General features: G+C 47.5%; 1 protein-coding gene across 19 annotated transcripts in view; it reads left to right on the top strand.

Moving 5' to 3' along the window:
• The window catches only part of LOC119534136 (kielin cysteine rich BMP regulator), a 34,675-nt gene that overhangs the window by 2,239 nt on the left and 12,370 nt on the right, over positions 1–20,066 (top strand). For 15 of the 19 annotated variants that reach the window (XR_005216965.1, XR_005216963.1, XR_005216964.1 and 12 more), the window contains exons 2-18: positions 268–404; positions 953–1,142; positions 1,226–1,302; positions 2,022–2,106; positions 3,655–3,722; positions 3,893–3,989; positions 4,167–4,249; positions 4,487–4,580; positions 5,439–5,521; positions 18,157–18,250; positions 18,410–18,489; positions 18,566–18,659; positions 18,998–19,083; positions 19,157–19,238; positions 19,481–19,633; positions 19,713–19,819; positions 19,914–20,007. Coding sequence is in view for 11 of the 19 variants with exons in the window: in XM_037836206.1 (XP_037692134.1) it covers positions 268–404; positions 953–1,142; positions 1,226–1,302; positions 2,022–2,106; positions 3,655–3,722; positions 3,893–3,989; positions 4,167–4,249; positions 4,487–4,580; positions 5,439–5,521; positions 18,157–18,250; positions 18,410–18,489; positions 18,566–18,659; positions 18,998–19,083; positions 19,157–19,238; positions 19,481–19,633; positions 19,713–19,819; positions 19,914–20,007 (1,704 nt within the window). In the remaining 8 variants the exon portion in view is untranslated. Of the gene's footprint in view, positions 1–267; positions 405–952; positions 1,143–1,225; positions 1,303–2,021; positions 2,107–3,654; positions 3,723–3,892; positions 3,990–4,166; positions 4,250–4,444; positions 4,581–5,438; positions 5,522–18,122; positions 18,251–18,409; positions 18,490–18,565; positions 18,660–18,997; positions 19,084–19,156; positions 19,239–19,480; positions 19,634–19,712; positions 19,820–19,913; positions 20,008–20,066 lie in introns of those variants that run through there. The other 4 variants (XM_037836201.1, XM_037836202.1, XM_037836203.1 and 1 more) reach the window with 4 other exon arrangements.

Genomic DNA, 20,066 nt, shown 5'->3' on the forward strand with positions numbered 1-20,066 from the left:
GAGGCCCCGTCCAGATCTCCATCCTCCCACCTTTCCAGGTCAGGGAGGCACCTGATGAGGAGGTTCTTGCTCCTCGGGGAAGGTGGCCTGAGCCACTTGTGTCCATTCAGGGCTTCCTCCCCTGCTTTCCTGTCCCTCCAGCTTTCACCCAAGCATCCCGCAGGCCGTGTCTCCTTCCCTGGAAGCTGGGTGGGCAGGAGGATGGGCGTGGGGCACAGGGTGACCCTCCTTCCCCATAGGCCCGCACTGGATTCGTGTGCCCCTTAGGTCATGCGGTCCACGACCAGCAGCAGCAGGTGCCAGTCCACCCTTCAGCCCCCGCTGGGGTCCCCCCGGAGCAGAGGTGCCCCCTGGAGGAGCGGCTGGGACGGCTGGAGGCCGAGGTGGCCGAGCTCAGAGAGCAGGTTCCAATGGGTGGGGAGGCGTGGGGTGGGGCCGGCTGGTGGGGTGGGAGGAAAGGAGAGAGGGGGGTGGGCCGGGGCCCTAAAAGAGTCTTGTTTTAAATGCACATGGAAAGGTTCCTCTCTGAACAGGTCTCAACACTGGTTGTAGCGTATCAATGAAGAACCCCCCAGGGTATTTGCTTTGTCAGTCCGGATCTTCATATTATTTCAGTTACTCAGCAAACATTGTGGAGCACCTACTACGTATGAGGCAGCCTCGGGAAGGATTTTGGGGGGATAAAGGATGAAGTCTTTAACTTTGGGGATTGTTGAATCCCCGTTCTGTCCAAAGGACAAGCCAGGCCTCATGCTCCCTGAGATTCTGTCCAGATCTCAGGCCCTGACAATGGTGACTCTGCTTGAGCTGGATGCTGACGGGTGGGGGAGCTTCCTCTGCTCTGGAATTGTCGAATTTCCTTGTGCTGCCCCAGTTTCCACATGCCACACAGCCACAGGGGATGGTGGGGGAAGCCGGGCCAGCCCCTGTCCTTCCTGCCTCTTTCCCCCAGAACAAGGACCTGCAGGCGAGGGTGAGGCAGCTGGAGTCCTGCGAGTGCCACCCGGCCCCTCCCCAGTGTTGGGGGCTGGGGGGCCCCTGGCCTGAGGGGTCTCGCTGGGAGCCTGATGCCTGCATGGCCTGTGTCTGCCAGGGTGGGGCCATGCGCTGCAGTCCCAAGCCCGGCCTGCCTCACTGCCACGGTGAGTGTCATCCTGCTTGGGGCCACCTCGGGGCCTGGAGATGGGCCGAGAAGCCCTGAGTGATGGCACCATCTGCTCCCCAGGCTGCAGCCACAATGGCCAGGCCTATGGCAACGGGGAGACTTTCTCCCCAGATGCCTGCACCACCTGCCACTGTCTGGTGAGTTCCCGTGACCTGCACGGATGTCCCACATCTGTCTCCCTTACCTGTCAGGTTCACTTCAGCTACCTGTCCCTCCAGCCTGGGGTGTTGAACACTGTGTAATGGGTTCTGCCTGCTCTTCACCCCAAACCTTGCCTCCCTCAGCTGATGCCACGTAATTCTACTTTCTGAGTTCAGTGCCCCCTGCACATGGCAGGGACCCCCTCAGGGCCCTCTGATTTGGACCTGGCAAAGTGGCCTGGAGAACAAGGAGGATGTAGTTGCTTGCCTTCCTACATCACCCCCTCACCCGTATGTCCCTCACTGACCCCACTCACTGAGCTGCCCTGCACCCATGTCGATGTCTTTCTGCTGCGGATCCCCACTGTGTGGGCTGTTCTCTGTCAGCTGGTTTCACACCCACCTTCTCCAGGCCTTTCCTTCCTCACTTCCCCATTGAGGAAGCCCCTGGTTCTCTTTCTGGGATCTCTGCACATTGGGGAATTTGTCCTACCTGGAAGAGCTGACATCCAGAGGGCAAGAGTAGCAGGAGATGATGGGGTGGGGGTCAGATGTGTCTTTTCTGTTCTCAGACCATGCACCCCCAAGCCAACTTAGCCTCTTGCTCTTCGGACTTGTCCCAGCCTGGGGTGAGGTTTCAGTTGCAGAGACACCCCCACCTCTCCCTGGGGTTCTGATACTGTGCAGCCATCAGTCTGCTTCCTGCTTCCCCACAGGAAGGGACCATGACCTGCACCCCAAAGCCATGCCCAAAAGGACCCTGCCCCGAGCCAGGAGCATGCTGCCCACACTGTGAGCCAGGTCAGGCCCCTGCTGGCCCAGCCTCACCTCCTGCACCCATTCTGGTGGGCCCTGGGGGTGGGTGTGGGTGGCACGTCAGGGGGTGCCTGCCCGCCGACTGTGACCGTGGCTCGGGGAGTCCAGATCTGGATGTAAGGTCGGCAGACATTGACTCTGGCCTGGGACTGAGCCAGAGGCTATAAGAGAGATAGACACATGACCTTTTCCCTTCCCTCATGGAGCTTTTAATCTCATTGAGAAAATAAGCTTATTGCTAATATAACACAAGATTTAAGATCCCAGTAACTCATTGAAGGGGGGTAGAAAGGCAGTATGTGGTTAGTTGCCAGGGGAGAGGGTAGGGGAAGCCCCTCAGAGTAGAGCAGTCAGGGTGGGCTTCCCAGAGGAGTCATTTGAGCTGGATCTTCAAGGGAAAGTGGGGTTTCCCCATGAGAGGAAATACCTGAGGGCTCTCCAGGCAAAAGACCAGGGAAACGTGGGCAGCAGGAGAGGGAAGATCAGTGGGAAGGGGCTGCAGTAGACTCGCCATTTGGACTTCCTTCTGTGGGCCATCGAATGTTGAAGAGCTGGAGTGTGGCATGTTCAAGAAAGTGTTTTAGGAATATTCATCTGGAATGGGCTAGATGCAGGTAGACCAGTTAGGGGGCTACTGCAGCAATTGCTCTAACGTGGAGCCAGCGGTGGCAGGGGCTGCAGGAGAAGAGGTGTTAGTCTAAAGAACAGGCAGAAGCCAGTGACTGGTTGGATTCCATGGACCATGGGGGCCTAGCTTGGGAAACCAGGAGGGCAGTGGTGCCAGTGGCATGGAAAGAGCTGGGTGGAAGAGGAGGCAATAGTTGTGCTGTGGGGTGTTCCTGGCTCATATAGTTAGGGAGATAGGGTTGCCAAACTTAGCAAATAAAAATAGAGGATGCCTTGTTAAATTTGAACTTCAGATAAACAACATATAATTTTTTTTAGTATAAGTGTATTCCATGCAGTATTTGGGATATACTTATACTAAAAAGCTTATCTGTCATTTATCTGAAATTCAAATTTAACTGGGCATCCTATATTTTATCTGGCGACCCTACCTGGGGAAGAAAATCAAGTGGTATTGAGAAAAGTGGGACAGGGGCTCAGGAGAGCAGCAAAGTCTGGAAATAAAGCCTGGGGGTCTTCGCCAGAGATGAGGAATGAAGTCTTGGGAGTTGTTGGCTCTCAAAGGGACACACACACTCACACACTTGCACACATGCACACACATGCAGCTTGCAGGACACATGGTGCCACAAAGCCACCACTAGCATACATGATGCCTTTGGCAAAACAGAAAAAGGCACTCCCTTCTCAAGAAACTTTACTCATTAATCTGTTGTAAAATGATTGAAGTGTACTGATTATGTTAGAGTCACGCCCTTTACTGCCATCTGCTGGAAAATTACTGTAGTAAATATAAAAATCTACTACAATGTCTACCATGTGATAGTGCCCTTTTGATGTGGTTCCTTTGTGCAGGGCTTTTGCACAAGTCCTTTCGGTCTCTTACTTGGGGACCTGACATTGCAGGCTGCACCAGGGGCCACAGGGCTGGGGAAACCTGGCACCCGGAGCCCTGCGTCACCTGTACCTGTCAGGTAAGGGCATCGGGACCTGGCCCCAGGCAACACTTACGTCCCTGCTGCTCTGTATACACCAGGCCTGGCAGTGCCGAGCCCAATCCGGGGGCCAGACAGGGCTGGTACTGCCTGCTGCCCGAGTACTGGGGCAATGGAGAGGGAGAGACGGCTCAGTGTCTGCCCCACAGGCAGGAACTGTGCGGTGCCAGGGGCCCTCATGCCCAGAGCTCAACTGCCTGGAGAGCTACACCCCACCTGGGGAGTGCTGCCCCGTCTGCCGGCCAGGTGACCCCCCACCCTGTCCTGCTCCTCCATCCCCCCCTCAGCCCTAGACGGTCTGTGCCTCAGTTTCCCCATTTGTAAGGTGGAATAATACCGCTTGGGGTCATGCCTTCCCTTTGGGTAATGTCCACCCACTCTGCTCCCTGATGACCTGCCTGTCACTGTGGCAACCCTCCTCAGGCTGCGAGTACGAGGGGCATCTTTATGAGGAAGGGGCCGGCTTCCTGTCCAGCTCCAACCCTTGTCTGCACTGCTCCTGCCTGGTGAATGCCCCACCTTTGCCCAGGCCCTGCCCCTCCTGGGACACCCCCATCTCACCCTGGGCCATGCCTGCTATTCTTTCAGCCCCCTCGATGCCTGCCTAGACCTGATGCCCAGCGAGCTCCCTCCATCCCTGCCCTGTGCCCTCCCCTGCCCCCCCAAGGGCTCCCAACACTGGCCCGCCCCACACGCTCTAGGAGCCCTGACCTGGGGTCATTACAGCCCTGGGTGCCTTGCAGAGGAACCGGGTTCACTGCGTGCCCACGATGTGCCCACCCAGCCCCTGCCCTGAGCCAGTCCTGAGGCCGGGGCACTGTTGCCCAGCCTGCCAAGGTGAGTGCTCCTGCCCCTTTCCTGTGGGGCAGTCACACCGTTTCTTGAACTCTGGGGTCATCCTGCTGGCCTCTGACCTGGGGGCTGGGTCAGTGGGGGAGACATGCAGGCCAAGGCTGCCCTGGAGCTGGATGCCTGAGCTCAAATTCTACCGTTGCCATTTGGTAGTTGTGTGACTCTGAGTCAGTTACCCTCTGTGCCTCGGTTTCCCCATTTGTAAGGTGGAATAATGATATTCTCTATCTCTCAGTGCTGCTCAGTAAATATTGGCTGTTAAATTACTTGCACTGTGCATCCTAAACACATTAAGATGGTCTGCTCTTAAGGCTGACCACTAGAGGGTGACACTGGCGCATAAACCTATATTGGAGAAGAAAAATAAGGCTTCAAAGGCCGTCAAGAGAGTGGGCACCAGGTACTATGGAAATAGGAAGGAGACCTAATCCAACCCGGGTGCTTGAGGGAAAGCTTCCTGGAGGCGGCGTTCTGAGGCGAGCCTTAATGAATAGGCATTAGCTAGGTGGGAGGCTGAAGGCAGAGGCACTCCAGGAAGAGGGGACAGGCTTGGAAGTGCCAGGTGAGGGAGGTGCCAACAGGCACGAATGGCTTAAAGTGGGAGGGGAGGATTGGCCAGGGATGGGCAGTGGGTGGGCACTGCTGTGCCAGGCCATGGAAGGCCATGATGGGCACGCTAAGGATCTTGAGCCTTACCCGGCCAGGGGCACTAGGGAGCCACTGAGGGATTTAGGAAGAGGTGTAGCCTGGTGTAGTCTGGGCTTGGGAGAGAGCCTTCGGAGGGCATGTGAAGAGGGGTGGTGGCAGGCTGGCTCCCATCAGGCCTCTTGTCTGTGCCTTCAGGCTGCACAAAAGACGGCTCTCACTGGGAGCATGGCCAAGAGTGGATGCTCCCCAGGGACCCCTGCCAGATCTGCCGGTGCCTGGTAAGTTCTGGTGCTGCTCCCAGGCTGATCCCCAACCCTCCCTGTCTGTCATATTCATTCCTTAATTCTGAGGAACAAAACCCCCTCCCCCCCGGCTGGGGAGGGGACAGAGATGGAGAAAACCTAACCCTGGGTGCCAGGAGGGCAGGGGCTGCGCCATGATCCTCTGTACCCCCAGCTCTGCACACAGTAGGTGTTCATTCTGGGCAGAATATGATGAGTGGCAAAAGCTCCAGGGAGGGACAAACGCAGTTTGACTCGAGGCAGCTAGACCTGCGCTGTCCAATTCAGTGGCCACTGAGCACTTGAAATGTGGCTGGTCCCATTGAGATGTTCTGTAAGTGCAAAATACACCCCAGATTTCAAAGACTTAGCATGAAAAAAGGAACATAAAATATCTTGATAGCTTTTTCTTTCAAATTCAGTTTTATTGAGATACATTCACATATCATACAATCATCCGTGGTGTACAATCAACTGTTCACAATACCTTCCTATAGTTGTGCATTCATCACCCCAATGCATTTTTTGAACATTTTCCTTATACCAGAAAAAGAAAAAAACAAGAATAAAAAATAAAATTAAGGAAGAACACCCAAATCATCCCCCCCACACCCTATTTTTCATTTAGTTTTTGTCCCCATTTTTCTACTCATCCATCCATACACTGGATAAAGGGAGTGTGATCCACAAGGTTTTCACAATCACACTGTCACCCCTTGTAAGCTACATTGTTATACAATCATCTTCAAGAGTCAAGTTTACTGGGTTGGAGTTTGATAGTTTCAGGTATTTACTACGAGCTATTCCAATACATTAAAATCTAAAAAGAGTTATCTATATAGTGCATAACAATGTCTACCAGAGTGACCCCTCGACTCCATTTGAAATCCCTCAGCCACTGAAACTTTATTTCGTTCCAGTTTACATTCCCCTTTTGGTCAAGGAGATGTTCTCAATCCCATGATGTCGGGTCTAGATTCATCCCTGGGAGTCATATCCTGTGTTGCCAGGGAGATTTACACCTCTGGGAGTCAGGCCCCACGTAGGGAGGAGGGCAGTGAGTTCACCTGCCAAGTTGGGTTCGCTAGAGAGAGAGAGAGAGGGCCACATCTGAGCAACAAAGAGGTGCTCTTTGTTGTACTTAGAAGCAGGTTTGTGCTTATAAGCAGGTTTAGCCTCTCCTTTGCAGTAATGAGCTTCGTAAGGGCAGGCCCCAAGATAGAGGGCTTGGCATACCAAATAACCAGTCCTCAATGTTTGTGAGAACATCAGCAACAGTCCTGGCGAGGAAGTCTAACACTTCAGCATTTTCTCCCAGCTCCTCAGGGGAGCCCTGCATATATATGTTTATTCTCTGCCCAAATTACTTTGGGATGTGTTGCTATTTCACACTAACCTATGCAAACCTACCAGGTCTCACTTCTAATTATGGTGTTTGAACAAATTGTATGAGTTAAATTGTTTAGGAAATAGAGATCCTGCATCAAATAAACATCTCTTCCCTTGGTCTCACATGGAAGTTGAAGATTTAGAACACATTCAGTATCGTCCTTTACCCTTTGTCCCAATTTGCCTTAGTCCTAACCAGATCTGCTTCATTCATATCTCTAATTGAAGTCTGAACTCTTTTTCAGCTTTTTTAACAGTTGCTGTATGTGCTAATACTGACATTCATATCTGCCAAGCTCTAGTTCTGAGTTTCAGGTGTCACACAGATACCCAAAGTTCCAGGGATCGATCAGGTTATACACAAAGGGATCAGCATCTTGGAATCTGAAGATAGCCATTACAGTTCAGGAATAGATGTGACTGCTGTAAGAGCTGACAATCTAGGGACCTTTATAATAAGTTTTCCCCTGATAAGCTGTGCTCTAAGATTCAATTCTGAGTTTACACATTGTAGTTAGTCCATATTGATGAGGCATTATAGTGTTTGCCTTTGTTTCTGGTGTAGTTCACTCAAGATGCTGTCTACAGGATCCATTCACCTTGATGCGTGTCTCACAGCTTCACTCCTTCTTGTAGTTGCTCAGTATTCTGCTGTTATGCATACACCACAGTTCACCATTCTGTTCCTCAGTCATGTTCCTTTAGGCCACCTCCATTCATTGCAAATCATGAATACTAGCTCCATAAACACCAGTGTGCAAGTGTCCATTCATGTCCCTGCTCTCAGATCTTCCAAGTAAATGCCCCCTAAGGAGGTTGCAGGACCTTATGGCACCCACATACTTAGCTTTTTATGGAACCACAAAACTGTCCTCCAGAAATGCTACATGCACCATTCTGCCTCCTTACCAACAATAAACACATACATCCCTCTTTCCATGTCTTCTCCAGCGCTTTTATCCCTACTTACATTTTTTTCTACAATTTTATAAAGCTGAAGTCACATACCATACAATTATCCATAGTGTACAATCAGTTGTTCATGGTATCATCATATGGTTGCGCATTTATCACCAGTCAGCACTTGAACATATTGATTACTACGAAAAAAAAAGCTTTTTTAAAATGAATAATAAAATAGATAATAAAAAGAAAAATAAAATATCATACAATATAGTAGTAGGGTCAGACAACAATACCACTACCAAGAATCCCATATCCCTCCCTTATATTCCCCTCTCATACACATTTAGCTTTGGTATATTGCCTTTGTACATTTAATGGAAGCATATTACAATGTTACTGTTGACCATAGACTTTTTTCCCCAATACCATCCCTTTTTCAACACTCCATATGGTTGACATTCATTTGTTTTCCCACATGGAAGAACATTTTTATATTTGTACATTTAGTCACAATCATTGACCACTCCAGTTTTTGCTAAGTTAAACAGTCCCAGTCTTTATCTTCTATCTTTACTTCAGGTGTCATATATACTTCTAGCCCACCCCTTTCAGCTTTACTCACGGACATCTTTGTTCAGTGTACTTACAATATTGTGCTACCATCACATAGTATTATGCTAATGATAGTTTTTTAAAATATTGATTACATGTTGAAATGATAATCCTTTGGATTTATTGGGTTAAATGGAATATACGGTTAAAGTTTATTTCATCTATTTCTTCTTTTTTTTTTTTCATATAAGGAAGCATTTATTTGAGGTTTAACATGAAGTCATACAAATAAAATTTGTATAAACACAAATCCACACCAAGGCATAACACAGATAGCAAAGGACAAAGTAAAAACAAAGAAAGGTAATTGGCAGCTATATACAGTTGGACAGTTGTGTCTTGTACACTAGAAAGTCTTTTACAAGATAATCGTCTTAGATCAACAGAAGACCAATCTTCAACACTGTCCTGCAAGATGGGTTACTTTAGTATTTCCTCCTCTTTTCTCCAAGGTCCTCTTTTAGTGTGGCTGGTAATTGTTTTGGTGATTGCCACCCCCTCGAGATGCCTTGCCATATGTGCTCTGTTGGCCGCTGTAGTCTGTATATCCCTGTCCGTATCCATAGTTCCCATAGTTATACCCAGTATAATCATATCCGCCATAGCCACTATAGTTCTGATCATCACCATAGGCACTATTGTAATTTCCGCATCCTTGATCATAATAGTTATTAAATCCTTGGTTCCGGTTTTGGCCCTGACTTCGTCCTCGACTCCTTGTACCACCTCGTCCGGCAGCTGCAGCTCCTCTTCCTCCTTTCTGCTGTTGCTGTTGCTGCCTATATACCTCTTTGGGTTGTGCAACTTTGATTTCACACTTCCCAGAACCAATTTGATGGTATCTGCTTCCTAATAATTTCTTTACTGGCTCTTCATCTGTATCTGTGATAAAACAAAATCCTCTTCTTTCATTTGTTTTTGTATCCTTGGGAAGTTCAATATTTTCAATCTCTCCAAATGCTCCAAAATATTCTTTTATTTGCTCTTCAGAAGTATCTGAGCTCAGTCCACCCACAGAAACTTTTTTAGGGGGTTCTTTCCCTTTTAAAGCCTTCTCCCTTTTGGGGTCTATCAATTTGCCATCCAGTTTGTGTTCTTTCAGTTCCAAAACCTTATCAACACTAGCAGCATCTTTGAAAAGCACAAATCCAAATCCTCTTGATCTTCCAGTGACTGGATCTGTTTTTTTTTTTTTAAATCATCATTTTATTGAGATATATTCACATACCACGCAGTCATACAAAACAAATTGTACTTTCGATTGTTTACAGTACCATTACATAGTTGTACATTCATCACCTAAATCAATCCCTGACACCTTCATTAGCACACACACAAAAATAACAAGAATAATAATTAGAGTGAAAAAGAGCAATTGAAGTAAAAAAGAACACTGGGTACCTTTGTCTGTCTGTTTCCCTCCCCTACTTTTCTACACATCCATCCATAAACTAGACAAAGTGGTGTTTGGTCCTTATGGCTTTCCCAATCCCATTGTCACCCCTCATAAGCTACATTTTTATACAACTGTCTTCGAGATTCATGGGTTCTGGGTTGTAGTTTGATAGTTTCAGGTATCCACCACCAGCTACCCCAATTCTTTAGAACCTAAAAAGGGTTGTCTAAAGTGTGCATAAGAGTGCCCACCAGAGTGACCTCTCGGCTCCTTTTGGAATCTCTCTGCCACTGAAGCTTATTTCATTTCCTTTCACATCCCCCTTTTGGTCAAGAAGATGTTCTCCGTCCCACGGTGCCAGGTCTACATTCCTCCCTGGGAGTCATATTCCACGTTGCCAGGGAGATTCACTTCCCTGGGTGTCTGATCCCACGTAGAGGGGAGGGCAGTGATTTCACCTTTCAAGTTGGCTTAGCCAGAGAGAGAGGGCCACATCTGAGCAACAAAGAGGCATTCAGGAGGAGACTCTTAGGCACAAATACAGGGAGGCCTAGCCTCTCCTTTGCAGCAACCGTCTTCCCAAGGGTAAAACTTATGGTAGAGGGCTCAACCCATCAAACCACCAGTCCCCTATGTCTGTGGTCATGTTAGCAACCATGGAGGTGGGGTAGGCGAATACCCCTGCATTCTCCACAGGCTCCTCAAGGGGGCACTACATCTTTTTTTTTTTTTTTTTTTCCCCTTGTTTGTCTTTTTTCTTTTTTTTTTCTTTTTTTTTTTTTTTTTTTTAACTTTCCCTTCTTTTTTCAAATCACCTGTATGAAAAAAAAAGTTAAAAAGAAAACAAACATACAATAAAAGAGCATTTCAAAGAGACCATAGCAAGGGAGTAAGAAAAAGACAACTAACCTAAGATAACTGCTTAACTTCCAACATGTTCCTACTTTACCCCAAGAAAGTTACATAATATAGCAACATTTCAGTGAACTTGTTCCTACTACAACCATCAGAAATTAACAGACCATAGTCTTTTCTGGGCATCCCCAGAACGTTAAATAGCTTATCTGTTCTTCCTGGATTATTGTTCCCCCTTCCTTAATTGCTCTCTACTGCTAGTTCCCCTACATTCTACATTATAAACCATTTGTTTTACATTTTTCAAAGTTCACATTAGTGGTAGCATATAATATTTCTCTTTTTGTGCCTGGCTTATTTCGCTCAGCATTATGTCTTCAAGGTTCATCCATGTTGTCATATGTTTCACCAGATCGTTCCTTCTTACTGCCGCGTAGTATTCCATCGTGTGTATATACCACATTTTATTTATCCACTCATCTGTTGAAGGACATTTGGGTTGTTTCCATCTCTTGGCAATTGTGAATAATGCTGCTATGAACATTGGCGTGCAGATATCTGTTCGTGTCACTGCTTTCCGATCTTCCGGGTATATACCGAGGAGTGCAATCGCTGGATCGAATGGTAGCTCTATATCTAGTTTTCTAAGGAACTGCCAGACTGACTTCCAGAGTGGCTGAACCATTATACAGTCCCACCAACAATGAATAAGAGTTCCAATTTCTCCACATCCCATCCAGCATTTGTAGTTTCCTGTTTGTTTAATGGCAGCCATTCTAACCGGTGTTAGATGGTATCTCATTGTGGTCTTAATTTGCATCTCTCTAATAGCTAGTGAAGCTGAACATTTTTTCATGTGTTTCTTGGCCATTTGTATTTCCTCTTCAGAGAACTGTCTTTTCATATCTTTTGCCCATTTTATAATTGGGCTGTCTGTACTATTGTCATTGAGTTGTAGGATTTCTTTGTATATGCAAGATATCAGTCTTTTGTCAGATACATGGTTTCCAAAAATTTTTTCCCATTGAGTTGGCTGCCTCTTTACCTTTTTGAGAAATTCCTTTGAGGTGCAGAAACTTCTAAGCTTGAGGAGTTCCCATTTATCTATTTTCTCTTTTGTTGCTTGTGCTTTGGGTGTAAAGTCTAGGAAGTGGCCTCCTAATACAAGGTCTTGAAGATGTTTTCCTACATTATCTTCTAGGAGTTTTATGGTACTTTCTTTTATATTGAGATCTTTGGTCCATTTTGAGTTAATTTTTGTGTAGGGGGTGAGGTAGGGGTCCTCTTTCATTCTTTTGGATATGGATATCCAACTCTCCCAGCCCCATTTGTTGAAAAGACCATTATGGCTCAGTTCGGTGACTTTGGGGGCCTTATCAAAGATCAGTCGGCCATAGATCTGAGGGTCTATCTCTGAATTCTCAATTCGATTCCATTGATCTATATGTCTATCTTTGTGCCAGTACCATGCTGTCTTGGCAACTGTGGCTTTATAATAAGCTTCAAAGTCAGGGAGTGTAAGTCCTCCCACTTCGTTTTTCTTTTTTAGAGTGTCTTTAGCAATTCGAGGCATCTTCCCTTTCCAAATAAATTTGATACTAGCTTTTCCAAGTCTGCAAAGTAGGTTGTTGGAATTTTGATTGGGATTGCATTGAATCTGTAGATGAGTTTGGGTAGAATTGACATCTTAATGACATTTAGCCTTCCTATCCATGAACATGGAATATTTTTCCATCTTTTAAGGTCCCCTTCTATTTCTTTTAGTAGAGTTATGTAGTTTTCTTTGTATAGGTCTTTTACATCTTTGGTTAAGTTGATTCCTAGGTACTTGATTTTTTTAGTTGCTATTGAAAATGGTATCTTTTTCTTGAGTGTCTCTTCAGTTTGTTCATTTCTAGCATATAGAAACATTACTGACTTATGTGCATTAATCTTGTATCCCGCTACTTTGCTAAATTTGTTTATTAGCTCTAGTAGGTGTATCGTTGATTTCTCAGGGTTTTCTAGATATAAGATCATATCATCTGCAAACAATGACAGTTTTACTTCTTCTTTTCCAATTTGGATGCCTTTTATTTCTTTGTCTTGCCGGATTGCCCTGGCTAGCACTTCCAGCACAATGTTGAATAACAGTGGTGACAGCGGGCATCCTTGTCTTGTTCCTGATCTTAGAGGGAAGGCTTTCAGTCTCTCACCATTGAGTACTATGCTGGCTGTGGGTTTTTCATATATGCTCTTTATCATGTTGAGGAAGTTTCCTTCAATTCCTACCTTTTGAAGTGTTTTTATCAAAAAGGGATGTTGGATTTTGTCAAATGCTTTTTCAGCATCTATTGAGATGATCAATTGATTTTTCCCTTTCGAGTTTTTAATGTGTTGTAATACATTGATTGTTTTTCTTATGTTGAACCATCCTTGCATGCCTGGAATGAACCCCACTTGGTCATGGTGTATGATTTTTTTAATGTGTCTTTGGATTCGATTTGCAAGTATTTTGTTGAGGATTTTTGCATCTATATTCATTAGGGAGATTGGCCGGTAGTTTTCCTTTTTTGTAGCATCTTTGCCTGGTTTTGGTATTAGATTGATGTTAGCTTCATAAAATGAGTTAGGTATTGTTCCATTTTTTTCAATGTTTTGAAAGAGTTTGAGTAAGATTGGTGTCAGTTCTTTCTGGAAAGTTTGGTAGAATTCCCCTGTGAAGCCATCTGGCCCTGGGCATTTATTTGTGGGAAGATTTTGATGACTGATTGGATCTCTTTGCTTGTGATGGGTTGGTTGAGGTCTTCTATTTCTTCTCTGGTCAGTCTAGGTTGTTCATATGTTTCCAGGAAATTGTCCATTTCTTCTACATTATCCAGTTTGTTGCCATACAGTTGTTCATAATATCCTCTTATAATTTTTTTAATTTCTTCAGGATCTGCAGTTATGTCACCTTTTTCATTCATTATTTGTTTATATGGGTCTTCTCTCTTTTTGATTTTGTCAGTCTAGCTAGGGGCTTGTCAATCTTGTTGATCTTCTCAAAGAACCAACTTTTGGTGATATTTATCCTTTCTATTGTTTTTTTGTTCTCTATGTCATTTATTTCTGCTTTAATCCTTGTTATTTCTTTTCTTCTACTTGGTTTAGGATTGGTTTGCTGTTCATTTTCTAGCTTCTTCAGTTGATCCATTAGTTCTTTGATTTTGGCTCTTTCTTCCTTTTTAATATATGCGTTTAGTGCTATAAATTTCCCCCTTAGCACTGCTTTTGCTGCATCCCATAGGTTTTGGTATGTTGTGTTCTCATTTTCATTCGTCTCTATATATTTAGCAATTTCTCTTGCTATTTCTTCTTTAACCCACTGATTGTTTAGGAGTGTGTTGTTTAACCTCCAGGTATTTGTGAATTTTCTAAGTCTCTGATGGTTATTGACTTCTAATTGTATTCCATTGTGGTCAGAGAATGTGCTTTGAATGATTTCAATCTTTTTAAATTTATTGAGGCTTGTTTTATGTCCCAGCATATGATCTATTCTGGAGAAAGTTCCGTGAGCTCTAGAAAAGTATGTGTATCCTGGTGATTTGGGATGTAATGTCCTGTAGATGTCTGTTAAATCTAATTCATTTATCAGATTGTTTAGGTTTTCAATTTCCTTATTGGTCTTCTGTCTGGTTGATCTATCTATAGGAGAGAGTGATGTGTTGAAGTCTCCCACAATTATTGTGGAAACATCAATTGCTTCCTTTAGTTTTGCCAATGTTTCTCTCATGTATTTTGTGGCACCTTGATTGGGTGCATAGACATTTACGATTGTTATTTCTTCTTGCTGAATTGCCCCTTTTATTAGTATGTAGTGGCCTTCTTTGTCTCTCAAAACATCCCTGCATTTGAAGTCTATTTTATCTGAGATTAATATTGCTACACCTGCTTTCTTTTGGCTGTGGCTTGCATGAAATATTTTTTTCCATCCTTTCACTTTCAATTTCTTTGTGTCCCTGTGTCTAAGATGAGTCTCTTGTATGCAACATATTGATGGTTCATTTTTTTTGATCCATTCTGCGAATCTATATCTTTTAATTGGGGAGTTTAATCCATTTACATTCAACGTTAAAACCGTGAAGGCATTTCTTGAATCGGCCATCTTATCCTTTGGATTATGTTTGCCATATTTTTCCCTCTCTCTATTAATATCCTTTATTGTACCCATACCGAATCTCTTTAGTACTGAACCTTTCTCCAAGTCTCTCTGTCCTGTCTTTGTTTCTCTGTCTGTAGGGCTCCCTTTAGTATCTCCAGTAGGGCAGGTCTCTTGTTAGCAAATTCTCTCAGCATTTGTTTGTCTGTGAAAAATTTAAGCTCTCCCTCAAATTTGAAGGAGAGCTTTGCTGGATAAAGTATTCTTGGCTGGAAATTCCTCTCACTCAGAATTTTAAATATATCGTGCCACTGCCTTCTTGCCTCCATGGTGGCTGCTGAGTAGTCACTACTTAGTCTTATGCTGTTTCCTTTGTATGTGGTGAATTGCTTTTCTCTTGCTGCTTTCAGAACTTGCTCCTTCTCTTCTATGTTTGACAGTGTGATCAGTATATGTCTCGGAGTGGGTTTTTTTGGATTTATTCTATTTGGAGTTCGCTGAGCATTTATGATTTGTGTATTTATGTTGTTTAGAAGATTTGGGAAGTTTTCCCCAACAATTTCTTTGAATACTCTTCCTAGACCTTTACCCTTTTCTTCCCCTTCTGGGACACCAATGAGTCTTATATTCGGACGCTTCATATTATCTATCATATCCCTGAGGTCCATTTCGAGTTTTTCAATTTTTTTCCCCATTCTTTCTTTTATGCTTTCATTTTCCATTCTGTCATCTTCCAGGTCACTGATTCGTTGTTCACCTTCCTCTAGTCTTGTACTATGAGTGTCCAGAATCTTTTTAATTTGGTCAACAGTTTCTTTAATTTCCATAAGATCATCCATTTTTTTATTTAGTCTTGCAATGTCTTCTTTATGCTCTTCTAGGGTCTTCTTGATTTCCTTCATATCCCGTACTAGGGTCTCATTGTTCATCTTTAGTTCTTTGAGTAGCTGCTCTAGGTGTGTCTCTTCTGGTCTTTTGATTTGGGTGCTTGGGCTTGGGTTATCCATATCGTCTGGTTTTTTCATATGCTTTATAATTTTCTGTTGTTTTTGGCCTCGTGGCATTTGCTGTCCTTGATAGGGTTCTTTTAGGGTTTGTAGACCAGTTGAAGTCCTTATCTCTAATTTATCAGATCTACAGCTTCGTGGAGTACACTTTCTCTAACTAACCAGCAGGTGGCGTCCACGAGCCACCTGTTCTCCACAAGCCAGATCTCCCCTGCTTAGCCTTTTTGGTGAGTGGGGGAGTGAGTCTTGTGGGGCCCAATTGGTGTCCCAAGCTTGCGTGTGTAGTTGGTGTTGCCTGCCCTGTATGTGGGGCGTGTTTCTGGGCAGTCGGGGAGGGGGGGTGGCCCTAACAATCAAATCTCCCTGATGATCCTAGAGTTTTAAAGCTACTGCAATAGTCTAATCCTTCAGTTCAGTCCTGCCACAGTTTGTCTCTGCCACTGACCCACAAGTCTTTGGTATTGGCGTATGGCTCCTGAGACTTGCAAGTGGGCCCCTCTTCCAGGCTGTGCACCCCGGGTCCTCTGTTGAGGGATGACTGTGCTATGTCACAGGTGAGTGCCGTCCCCCCAGGGCAGTTCTGGGCTGCTGGGCTGTGTTGGGAGGCTCCCAGTCTGCTCAAATGATGGCTGAATGGGGCTCTGTTAATTCACACTGCTCCCCCTTCCCAGCTCTGGGACAATCAGCTGAGGTTTGCAGGGAAGGCTAATGTCCACGCCCAGTTTTGTGGTGTGTGCCTGTTATTTGAAGCACTTCCGTCACACTGGGTTGTCTGGGGCAGCTCTGGGCTATGGGGCTGGCGATGGGCAGGAGTGTTTCCTGTCCACCAGGATGGTGGCTGTGAGCGGACACCCCCCTTTTCTTGGGAAGTTGTGTTGTTTAGTGAATTTTCTCAGCCACTGGATTATTGCCTTTTGTCTCAGAGCTCTCTTAGTTCTGCTCTTGACTTGACGTGCCCAAATTTCAATTCTTTGAAGCTTTCTGTATTGAGCTTCTTAGAGTAATTGTTTTAGAAAAAGCAAAAAGGATTTAAAAAAAAAAAAAAAAAAAAAAAAAAACGGCCCTCCTAAGAGATCTAATGGGTTATTGAAATGCTAATAGACAAAGCAACCAGGGCCATTAAGGAAAGGTGCCCTGGGCAGAGAGATCAGCCTTGCTTCGGGATTTGCATATGCGCCTCAAGGCCTGATCTCCGCCCTTCCCCTTTCTGTGTTCACCAGAACTCCAAAAATCCTCTGCTTTTACTTTGGAGCTTCTCGTGTTGTTTTCCTTCTATGCCCGTCTCCTCTCTGCTGGGCTGGCTGCTCTCAGAGTCTCTGGTGTCTGGCCTCAGTCTATCTATGGTTGGAGTTTGAATCAGTAGAATGAGTTTCCGATGAGAGCAGCCACTGCAATTCTCCCTTCTCCTTCCTGGAGCTGACAGCCCCTCCTCCCCCGGGACTGAGCCTGGCAGGGAGGGGCGCGGGTCCCCTGGCCGCAAAAACTTACAGATTTCGGTGATCTCAGCAGTTCCACGTTTTCATGAGTGTTGTATGAAGTATGCCCAAAGACAGATTGCTCTGTGGTGTCCAGTCCACGCAGTTCCTGGCTTTTTACCTACTTTCCTGGAGGAGTAACTAAAACATACTGGATGGCTTCTTAAAACACAGACTGCTGGGCCCACATCTACAACTTCTGCTCAGTACATGGGGGGTGGGGGTGGGGGGTGGGAGGTGAGAGCCAGAGTTAACATTTCCAACAAGTTCCCAGGCAATGCCTGGATCTGTTTTAATTGTGCGGTCTACAACCCCGTCATCCTGCTGATTCTTGCTCGCGTTAATCTTGGATCCCTCTGCGAATTCCTCTATGTTGCTGTGCTCGTTCATGTCCTCCATGGTAGCAGAATTGTCGGTAGGGGGGTGCTGGCGTGCAGACCGAGTCCCGGTAGCAGCGGCCTCATCTGTTTCCTCTTACTTTTTAAAATTTGACTACTAGAGAATTTAAAATTCCCTTCGTGGCTTGCATTATATTTCTATTGGGCAGCACAGATCTAGGAAGTCTTCATGGAGGAGGTGTTGTTTACCTAGGCCTTAAAGGGTGAGTAGGTATCCAGCAGGGACAAATGGGGAAAGACCCTCTGGGGAGAGGAATAGTGAGGGTAGAGACTCAGGGCATCTTATTTCATTTCATCTCCATCACAGTCCTGTGAGGACAGGACTATTATTATCCCCTTTTTCGGATGAGTAAACTGAGCCACAGGGAACTTAAGTGACATGCTGGGTTACATATCTAAAAGGTGGATAGCGGGGCCTCACATGCTCTTTCTGTCACTTGGCTGAGCCCTGACGACCCCTGCCCCGCCCACCAGGAGGGCCACATCCAGTGCCACCAGCGAGAGTGTGCCAGCCTGTGCCCCTACCCTGCCCGGCCCCTCCCGGGCACCTGCTGCCCCGTGTGTGATGGTGAGTCAGGGGGGAGGGCAGGGTCCTGAGCATGGCGGGAAACCTGAAGGGGCTCAGAAAGCTGGCAGGGTGGCCCAGCCCTGGTTTCTGCCACGCAGGCCAGGATGTGGGGGGCTGCGGGGTCCTTGAGGAGGGCCTAAGGCACCCTCTTCCCAACAGGCTGTTTCCTAGGCGGGCGGGAGTACCGCAGCGGGGAGCCGGTGGGCTCTGGGGACCCCTGCTCGCACTGCCGCTGTGCCGTGAGTGTGGTTCCCGGGCTGGGGGGTACGGGCCTCGGGGCCTGCCCTCCAGGGGCTGACTGGGCCCTGTTGGCAGAACGGGAGTGTCCAGTGTGAGCCTCTGCCCTGCCCACCTGTGCCCTGCAGACACCCAGGGAGGACTCCCGGGCAGTGCTGCCCAGTCTGTGACGGTGAGTGTGGGGCAGCATCTCGGGGAGAGGGAAAGGAGAGAGGCCCCCAGGGGTGGGGGGTCACTTCCCTTGGACCAAATGAAGCCCCCTGGAACCAAAGCCCAGGAAAAACCCTTTATAAACCTAAGCACCTGTCACTGAGTCCTTGCCTTACCTGCTCATGGCAAACGGGGCTCATGCTTCTGTGGTGTGTGGGGGGATGCTGGCATGGCCCACTGGAGGATATGGGTGGGTGCTCCTAGTGGGGGTGGGGGGATGGGTACCTGGGGGTGGCATGAGGCTGTCCCAGCAGCCTCCAGGTGCATCCCCTTGCCGCCACCCTCCATTCTCCCATCCAGGCTGTGAGTACCAGGGACACCAGTACCAGAGCCAGGAGACCTTCAGACTCCAAGAGAGTGACCACTGTGTCCACTGCTCCTGCCAGGTGAGTGCCCCACCGCCGCCCACCCCAGATCTGACTGGCTCCTCGAAGGCCTCTCACACAGCCTCCCTCCTAGGCCGGCGAGGTCTCCTGTGAGGAGCAGGAGTGCCCAGTTGCCCCCTGTACCCCGCCTGGCTCGGGCCCCCAGCTCTGCTCAGGTGTGTGTGTTATGTGTATGTGGGAGAGGAGGCATCTGGGAAGGGGTGCTGCTTCCACAGTGGCTGGAGACGGAGGGCTGTCCCTTCACAGGGAGGCGGGAGGTTGCTACGTCCGTTAGCCTTTCTGGACTGTGTTCAGAGGCTGCCACGGAGCTGGCAAAGCCAGGGGTCTCTGTGATCTGGGAGGGACAGGGCTGGGTGGGAGGTTTCAAGTTGCCATGGTGACAGCCCCCCTGCTGCAGCCTGTGTGCTTGATGGAGAGGAGTTTGCCGAGGGGGTCCAGTGGGAGCCGGATGATCAGCCCTGCACTGCCTGCTCCTGTCAAGGCGGGGTGCCCACGTGCAGGGCTGTGTTCTGCCCCCCAGCCCCCTGCCAGCACCCCACCCAGCCCCCTGGTGAGTGCCCCAAGCCCCATCCTGGCCTGCTTCCCTGCCTTGCCCAGCCTACCTTGCCCAGCCTATCTGCCCCACCCAGGTGCCTGCTGCCCCAGCTGCGAGAGCTGCAGCTACCACGGCCATGTGTATGCCAATGGGCAGAACTTCACGGATGGAGACCACCCTTGCCAGGCGTGCCGCTGCCAGGTACCTCCCCGAGGCTTGCCGCTGTCCTGCTCACCTCTCCACCCCTACGCCCAACCCTGCAACCCGCCCCCATTGCCCTCTCCCCTGCTCCCAGGATGGGACCGTGATGTGCTCCTTGGTCGACTGCCCTCCCACGACCTGTGCCAGGCCCCAGAGCGGACCCGGCCAGTGCTGCCCTAAGTGCCCAGGTATGGACATGCTTCCTCGGGGCCCTGCTGCTTCCACACCCTGCAGGCCCAACAGCTAC

This window comes from Choloepus didactylus, chromosome 5 (genome assembly GCF_015220235.1).
Source record: "Choloepus didactylus isolate mChoDid1 chromosome 5, mChoDid1.pri, whole genome shotgun sequence".
Classification (NCBI taxonomy): Eukaryota; Metazoa; Chordata; class Mammalia; order Pilosa; family Megalonychidae; genus Choloepus; species Choloepus didactylus.